At 41.8% G+C, this 8,438-nt stretch overlaps 1 protein-coding gene and 1 non-coding gene across 2 annotated transcripts; both read right to left on the bottom strand.

Moving 5' to 3' along the window:
* Positions 1 to 197: 197 nt before the first annotated feature.
* trnat-agu (transfer RNA threonine (anticodon AGU)) lies at positions 198 to 271 on the bottom strand. Its single transcript has one exon. It is a non-coding gene; the product is annotated as a tRNA-Thr (tRNA).
* A 576-nt stretch (positions 272 to 847) lies between these two features.
* Positions 848 to 7,277, bottom strand: dnaja2a (DnaJ heat shock protein family (Hsp40) member A2a). Its single transcript, XM_086072045.1, has 9 exons — positions 7,107 to 7,277; positions 6,151 to 6,210; positions 5,324 to 5,553; positions 4,747 to 4,827; positions 4,532 to 4,665; positions 3,965 to 4,161; positions 2,822 to 2,966; positions 2,609 to 2,736; positions 848 to 1,598 (listed from the first exon to the last, which is right to left on the bottom strand). The coding sequence occupies exons 1-9, from the start codon at positions 7,182 to 7,184 to the stop codon at positions 1,410 to 1,412; spliced, it is 1,242 nt and encodes a 413-aa protein (XP_085928171.1). The 5' UTR covers positions 7,185 to 7,277; the 3' UTR covers positions 848 to 1,409.
* Positions 7,278 to 8,438: the final 1,161 nt, after the last annotated feature.

Genomic DNA, 8,438 nt, shown 5'->3' with positions numbered 1-8,438 from the left:
ATACTGACGACGGAATTTTTTAGAAGAACGGCGACGTTCTTCAGAATTTCTTTCTCTCCGCTTAGTTATAATAATACGTGTATATTAACATCGGAACATTGCCGCCTCTCTGGGACATTACGTGTGATATTGTGACGTTTGACCACAGAAATTAATTTAGGTATTAAACAAAGAAAGCAATATAAAATGAAATCAAAAGGCACCGCTGGGATTCGAACCCAGGATCTCCTGTTTACTAGACAGGCGCTTTAACCAACTAAGCCACGGCGCCAGGTACTTACAAAGGAGAAAATTGTGAGTTTTAATCGCAGTTCATTGGGTTCAGAACCGCCAACGACGTTAATATTTCAATTGCACAGCATTTGAGTTGCATTTTCACGCATTAAAAGTGCTATATAAATAAAATGTTAGTTAGATTTTTTCAAAATTACAAATTAGTTTAAAAAAAAAAGATAAAAGTAAATCTCTTGGGAAAAACGTCTCACGCCTTCGAGATCCTGCAACATTTTGCTCAATTTATAAAAACTAAAAACTTATTCCAGCAAAAATATAGTAAAAACACTGTAAAAAACAATAAACCATAACTCATTTTATGTAAAAAATAAAAACAAGTTCACTTTGCGTCAAAAAAATAATTACAAAGAACTTTTGCTTTTAACCAAAACCTGAAAACTAAATCTCTTAAAGGGAAAACATTTCAATAGGTAAGCAGATATTTTGATACTGCAGCCAAGACTACACTGTCATGCTCCAATTTATTTGCTTTAAGGAACTGAAAGATGACTGTAGTAATGGTAATAATAGTAATAATGCATTCTGTTCCACTTAGAATAAAGAGGCGGTAGCATTGATTCAACAATTTATTCAACAACTTAAACATTTTTCACGTGACTGTGGTACAAGTGCCGGAACCAAAAGCTTTTTCATTTTTAATAGTTTTTTTTTTTTTGTACATGCACATAGCCTCAGCATAGATGCAGGCTATCATCTTTATTCCATTTGTGTGCGCGCACGTCATATATCTCGTTATATACGTTTTTTTTTTTAAATCACACACGGCTTTTGAATACAAGGCGACACCAGTTGAATGATGTACACAATCTGGGATTAAAAATATAAAGAAAAGGAAGAGGTGGATGAAGAGGGGAAAAACAAGTTAACAGCTACTAGGAAAAACAAAAGCTGTATAAAATCAGAAACATCCTACGAGAAAACAGCTCATGTGAATGTGTCCATTTGTTAAATTATTGTAAATTCTATGAAAAAACAAAACAAGAGCAACACTCAAACAAGAGACATTCTCTGCCACAGAGGAGGTAACGGCGGGATGTCTGCAGCCGCCTCTTAAATAAACAAAGAACAAAGTCTATTTTTGCCACCTCCGCCCGCCTCACTGCCTCGGTCGGGGGCTACTGGTGGGCGCACTGGACGCCCGGGCCGTGGTGGCCCCCCTCCTCGTCCGAGCTGTCGTTGTAGGCCTCCCGGCGGCCCCCCGACGACGAGCCCTGGCTCACGTCGTAGTCGTGAAGGTCCACCTCCTCCGTTTCGCCCGTGATGAGCGGCGCTTCCGACCGCGACGGGAGCATGTCCTCCAGCTCCTGCGTGACACGTTCGCATCATCAAGTGTTTGTTGACGTGGCAATCAATGTAGACTATTGGCAACATTTATAAATAATTGATACCCATTATTAATGCACAATAAATTAAATACAGCAATACAGTTATTTAAGATTTTTTTTAAATTAAACATGGAAAAAATTCATAGGAATATTGATTGCAATATCAATGAAAAGGAGAATCTATGGGTGACGAAATGAGAGTCTACTGTCTACAATCAAGAAGACAAAGTCATTTAGAAGATTTCTAGAATATAATAAAAAGAACAATGTTAGTTAAAAAAAATTACATAAAAAGAACAAAGTAAGCTTTTAATTTTAAAGTGTGAATAAAAAAACCGATATAAAAGAAAAAAAGGTCTAAATATTTAAGAACATACAATATGTTTTAAAAATGCCAATATATAAAAAACAAAGGTAAACAAAGTATTTTAAATATTTTATCAAATAAAATCTAAGAACAACATTTTCTAAATATATAAAAAGAAAAAAAAAGGAATTACAATTTTAAACTTTTAAAATGCATTAAGTTTGGATTTATTTTGAAAAATTTCTTTTTTTTAAAAAGCATACATAAAGAAACTTTAAATTATATGCAATTATAAAGGTATATTTTTTTAGAATAAAACTTTTAACAATTTCATAACTCATAAGTATTTTTGTAATGTTATAAATTCATGCATATATACATTGAAACTTAAAATATATATTTTTTAAAACAAGTAAACCAATTGACAAGTTTTTTAAATCATTTTTAAAAATAAGGCATTTCTTTTGAAAAATGTCCATTAAAAATAAATATTTCCTTTCTTCTTAAAACCAAAAAAGAAAAAGATAGAGAACAGAAAAATATATTGTAAAAATAAGAAAAAAGTTAAGTTAAAGTTAATTTTTTTAATATATTAAATACATATTGCGATCGCCTGGCAATTCTGACGTGGCGTGTACGTGTCCCCCCCCCCCCCCCCAGAAAACAAAATAAATATCAGTACCGTCAGTTTCTCGGGGCTGATCCAGTTGCTGGTGGGGAACTGCACGTCAAACTTGACGTACAAGTCTCCCTTCTCAAAGGGGTTGCGGTACTGCGGCATGCCCTCCCCTCGCACCACCCTCACCGAGCCTGAAAGCAAACGGCAAACCACATTTAAAGGCGACTCCTTTGACGCTGCCGGACGGCTTTGGTGCAGAGAGCGGAGGGGCGCTACCCGGCTCGATGACCTTGCCGGCGGGATGCTTGACCACGATCTGTCTGCCGTCTAAATGTTTCAGCATGAACTGGAAGCCGCACAGCGCCTCCACCAGGCCGATCTTGTGGTTCATGAACAGGTCGTTGCCGTCTCGCCGGAATGTCTGCGCGCAACAAAAAAGGAAAAAAGGTGCAAATGATGCACTTACCCAACAAGAAGACAAATGCTACTAAATCGATACTATCGCGAGAGCATTTTCCTAAAACGAAGAAATACTTTGACGTACTTTACGAGTAAGGACCAAAAATGATTCACGTTCCTTAACTGCCGCATTCATAAAATGTAGAGGAATTATCCTAAATAGACACCAAACTGTGCTTGTGGCACGAACCTGCACTATTTGGTACGAAAGCTGGTATTGGCTCGGACTGCTGTTCTCGTCGGGCAGCTTTTGTCTTGTTGAAGGTGACAAAAACGACGAGCTGGGAACTAAGTGCCTTAAGCACAACGCTTGCGATGGAATGCGCACGTATTGCTCCATTTTCAAACACATGTTGTAATGAGGAAAATCTTGGTTTATTGGAGGAAGACTCAAACCGGTATTGCTCTTGCTCTAGTTTGCAGTTACATCCATTTCCTGCATGGGACTACATTGAAATGAGCATTTGTGTAAAATTCTGTATATTTTCAGCAAAGCTTTGCAGATCCACTAATTTGCCCTGTATTCAAATAAACTCCCCCCCCCAAATTATGATTTGACATTTGGAACTCTAAATGTCTTATCTGTAGTAAATGAATCCATTTTTGGACCAATTACGTGAGCTTAGAACAATTTCCTCACAGTCCAGCCGGTGATGAGCTCTCGTGGCACAGTGGTTAGCAGCAATCACTCATCTCGCGCAACAGACTATGACGGAAACTATTGTCCCATCTGAGCTTCCATAGCGACTCCGGTTGGGATGAAAAGCGAGCTGTCAGGACAACGTGCCGCTGCTCAACACGAGACGTCTAAAGCAGCACCTGCGGGTGACGACGGCTCTCGAATGCCCACCAACTTTGCAATGCAAATCACAGTGGTAATTAAAAAAAAAAAATTTTTTTTTTTAAAGGTGTCCTGCTGTAGAAAAAAGAGAGATGAAAATCCCGAAGATGTCCGCCCACCTCGTGCTCTTTCTCCTGCAGCACCAGCACGATGTCGCCCGGCTCCACCCCTGGCGCCTGATCCGCTTCCCCGCCGAAGGTGATCTTCTGGCTGTGCTTCATGCCCTTGTCCACGTGCACCTCCAGGATCTTCACCTCCTTCACCACCTTCTTGCCCTCGCACTTTTTACAGCGGTCCTTCTCGCTGATCACTTCGCCTGGAAGCGCAGAATCGTCGGGTTAAAAACTAACCAAATGCAGAGGAAGATTTCGTCCTCGGCGACTATTAAGCACGTTTAGTCCAAAGTAGCAAGAAACATAGACAAATTGTTGTCGTTTGGTGGTATGTCATCGCACGCTAAACATGGCGAGGAGATTAGAAATTAAATTATAGACAAGCACATTAAAGAAAAAGGCTATATGACCATCTCCAAGCAGCTTGACGATCTTGTGACTACAGCTGCACATATTGTTCTGAAATTTAAGACGCCAGCCTTCTTGGAGATGCCACAGTAGGAAAACTGATAAACAAATTCAAAACTTGCACAATCCGAACGGGCAAGAACGGGCGAGAAATGGAAAAGCCACCTTCTCCATTGCAGTCCGTGCACACCGACTGCATCTGTTGCACCATGCCCGGCGCCAGCTGTCTGATCATGATGCGCATGCCGCGTCCTCGGCAGGCGGTGCACTTCTGTACCGCGCCAGACTTGCCGCCTTGCCTGCAACGCACCGCCGTGACACATTCAAAAGACCGTTCGAGACGCAACGGGCAAGACAACGGAGGCGGGTTAAAAACGTACCCGTTACAAGTGCTGCACAGTACATTTTTGCTAAGTTGTAGTTTGGTCGTCTTGCCATTGTAAAGGTCCTCCAGGGATACTCTGCAAGGGAAAAACAAAAGTTTAGGCAGAGCACACACAGGGAGGGAGAGGGAGGGAGGGAGGGAGGGAGGGAGGGAGGGAGGGAGGGAGGGAGGGAGGGAAGATGCGTTAACGGCAGCATACACTGTTATGCAAATGTTTTTCTCAAGATTTTTATCAATAGTCTATGCAAATGGGATTCAGCATAATTTTAAAGTCATCACCTGCTTAGAGAATAATTTAAACGTTTTCAAACAAACCTCCAATTTCAAGACATTTTATAGTTTATAAACAACTGAAAATAATTTATTTTTTAATTTACATCATTGGAAGATTGTATTCAATGAGAATCTATTTCAATTAAAAATCATTTAGACAGGCCCAATTACATTTGAACATAAGACCTCTTATTTGACATTTGAAAGTAGTTGTTGACAAAATCCAACATGGCTGCACTCAACGACGTGCAAATATCAACATTTAAGGCCTCCGTTTCTCCCAACTCTTTTGGTCTTACTTGAGCGGGTGCACCATGTCCTCGCCTCTCCGCCGGCCGCCGTTGCGGGAGCGTCCACCCTGGCCGCCCATGAAGCCGAAAAGGCCGCCGTCGAAGATGTGCGAGAAGATGTCGTCCATGCCGGGGCCGCCGCCGCCGCCCTCCCGCAAGCCCTGCTCGCCATAGCGGTCATAAAGATCCTTCTTCTCGGGGTTGGTCAGCACCTCATAGGCGAAGCTGATTTCCTTGAACTGAAGCAGTAACGGGATGTTTGAGAAGGGAAATCAATAAGACAACCCCGCCTCCAAAACAGAGGTTTACAAATTATGGTCTGGGGAGAGGAAAATTATTGATGGGTACCGAGCCTGGAGATATCACTGATATTTATGTTTAATGATATTTTTTTATTTGATATTCAGAAATGTAAATATAATTTTCCAAATGTTGAATTCCTTTTTTTCCTCATTGTATGCAGATTACAATTTTCAACATAACCACACCTCATTCCATACTCAAAAGTGCCTTTCATAGAAGGGACCGAGGATGAATGAGGCAATTACGCACACAGAATGGAATGGAGTAAATTCAAATATCACAACCGCACAAAATAAAGACACAGAATGTCAATTATTTCTTGGCACTGACCTCTTCTTTTTAGGACAGTTTCTTACCTAATTTGTTCCATGTAAGAACTCAATATGTAGACCATAAAAAAACAAAAAAAACCAACAACCTCATGAACGTCTCATGAGATTACAGGAATACAAACAAGCATATTGTTTGGTAACTTGAATAGAAGTACCTTACCGCTGTAAAGGGATTACATTCAGACGGTTCCGATCTTTTACCTTGTCGCCAGCGTTGGGGTTCTTGTCCGGGTGATACTCTTTGGCCAGCTTCCTGTATGCCTGAGGAGATAACACAACGCCAATCACTATCACGCCAGCAGCACGTGTGCTTCGCCCGCACTGACGTCACGGTATCTGCTGATGACGCAACGCACGTGACAGACACGAGAGATTAGTATCGCAGGTTTACATAAGACGATGTTTACAAAAAAAAAGTATTTCAGTTAGTTTACGCACACTTTGCTTTCGGTACAAAATGGCGGCTTAACGTGTATGAAAACGTTGAGATGAAGAAAACAGCTAGATATAGGCACGACTGATAAATAAACTCATACCAAATATGAAATTGACAAAATAATGTTGCAGCCAATTACTAAGCAACTTTTATACTTTTATGTCATAAAAGATGTACATTTTTGCTGCATTTACGAGACTTGAAATGGCTCATTACGAGTGAATTGTCATTTGGTCCAAAAGCACGTAACGACAGGGCCCCCTTTTAACTCGATTTATTCATCGTATTTCCTAACGTCTCGATCATGTGTCTTTTTTGTCGAGAATATGATGTTTTAATCAACAGAGCCATGTCGAACTCTTGACTGGCTTTGCTTCACGACTAACACCTGTACGGTTACTACGGGGGAGGTCAGCCGCTAAATAACTCAAGCATAGCTTAAATATAAAGTCAAGAAATCGTCAAACTGTAGTGTTTAAAGGTTTATTAGAGTAAACGTTTGCGAGGCCGACCCGCCGCCTATGACCATTTGATCACTTTTCCACCCGCATCGTCACATACACGATCATCCAGGCCGGTTAGCATGATGTGGAGCTAACGTTAGCACGCCATGCTAAAGACGCACTTCCTGCTTACATTATTTTCCAAGCGCCCCGGCTCGTCAAAGGAAGCCGGGGCGTCGGATGCCGTTTGCCGGTCGCCCTTCCCCGGCGCGCTTTACCTTCTTCAGTTCGTTTTCGGAGGACGACGGCGACACGCCGAGGATGTCGTAGAGCTTGGTGTCGGCAACATTGGCCATGGCTGTGGCTGCAGATGTTGCTCTCAGCGCGGAGGTGGACGGACAAAGAGACGGCGCCGGGTGGAAAATGTTTCGCTTGCTTCCGCGCCTCCACTTCCGGCTGGGTCAACAGCGCTGTGCGTCCGTTGTCGCCGCCTTCAGTCGGATGACTGGCATTACAGCCACGAGACGTAACTGTACATAGTCTGTAGGAGGATGGAGTATCCCACCAAGATTAGGGAATTGAAAAACTAGGAATGACAACAAGCATTTTATTTGTGAAATACAAGATTTGTGTGTGTTTTTTTTGCTTTGTCTCGCTTCGGGAAGGGTGCAGTCAAGCTAGAACTATCACTAGTAGAAGCATACACAAAAGTGGGCATGTTGTAAATGAACCAGTAGTCGATGAACAGTATTTGACAGTAAATTGAGATTTACAGCAAACTGAGGCTATAGGCCTACAGTAAGGGAGACTAACGTCTGTACTTCCCGAAAATCCTCTTCACCACTGCTTTAGGGTCCTTTCCATCTAGCTGGAGAGTACAAATCTCCTTATACAATACAAATAGGACCGGAGACTTCTTTGTCGCCAGGGCAATACAATTAGCCTACTAAATTTGTACAATGCCATAAACAGTTAAAGTATAACATGGTGTATCATTTTGTTTTCATCCATCAACTGTCCTGGTTTTGTCTAGGTCCTAACTGTCTCTGCAAGACAAGTTTCACTTCGGGTCAATAAAGTATACCTTATGGAGTTAGGCCGAAATCTTGTACTGTACCTCCAAAATAGTGACTTTAAAGGACACCCTCCAAAATGGCATGCTTGTTCAGCCGTAACCATTGCATCATCAAAGGTATGAGGTTTCAGCTCAACATAATGCAAAAGTGTGTTGGATGACCAGTTTAGCACCGCTTGCAAATGAAATCGTCATTTAAGATTGTTAGTGCTACAAAAACCTAATATTTACATTAAACCATCCAAAGCCAACAAGTCACTGAGATGATGATCTTTCATGTCTGGGCAAGCAGGACGGTTGTTCTATTTAGGGCCGCATGTGCGTCAAAACAAGAGAGGCAGCACATCTGAGCAAAGACTAACGTGTTTGTGAAGGTGACATGTTTAAGAGATGTGCCCGGAGCGCAAGAGAGGACAAATGCATGATGGCAGGCGGCGAAGGGAAGGCAGAGTGCAAATTTGTCAGCGAGCAGCAGTCTGACTAATGCAGCTGTGTGTGTGTGTGTGTGTGTGTGTGTGCTGTAAACTTCCTGCCC

The sequence above is a fragment of the Leptonotus elevatus genome, chromosome 3 (genome assembly GCF_054856555.1).
Source record: "Leptonotus elevatus isolate MCC_2025b chromosome 3, RoL_Lele_1.0, whole genome shotgun sequence".
Lineage (NCBI taxonomy): Eukaryota > Metazoa > Chordata > Actinopteri > Syngnathiformes > Syngnathidae > Leptonotus > Leptonotus elevatus.
Note: the sequence above shows the minus strand (reverse complement) of the source record. Positions and strands in the feature narration are given on the sequence as shown.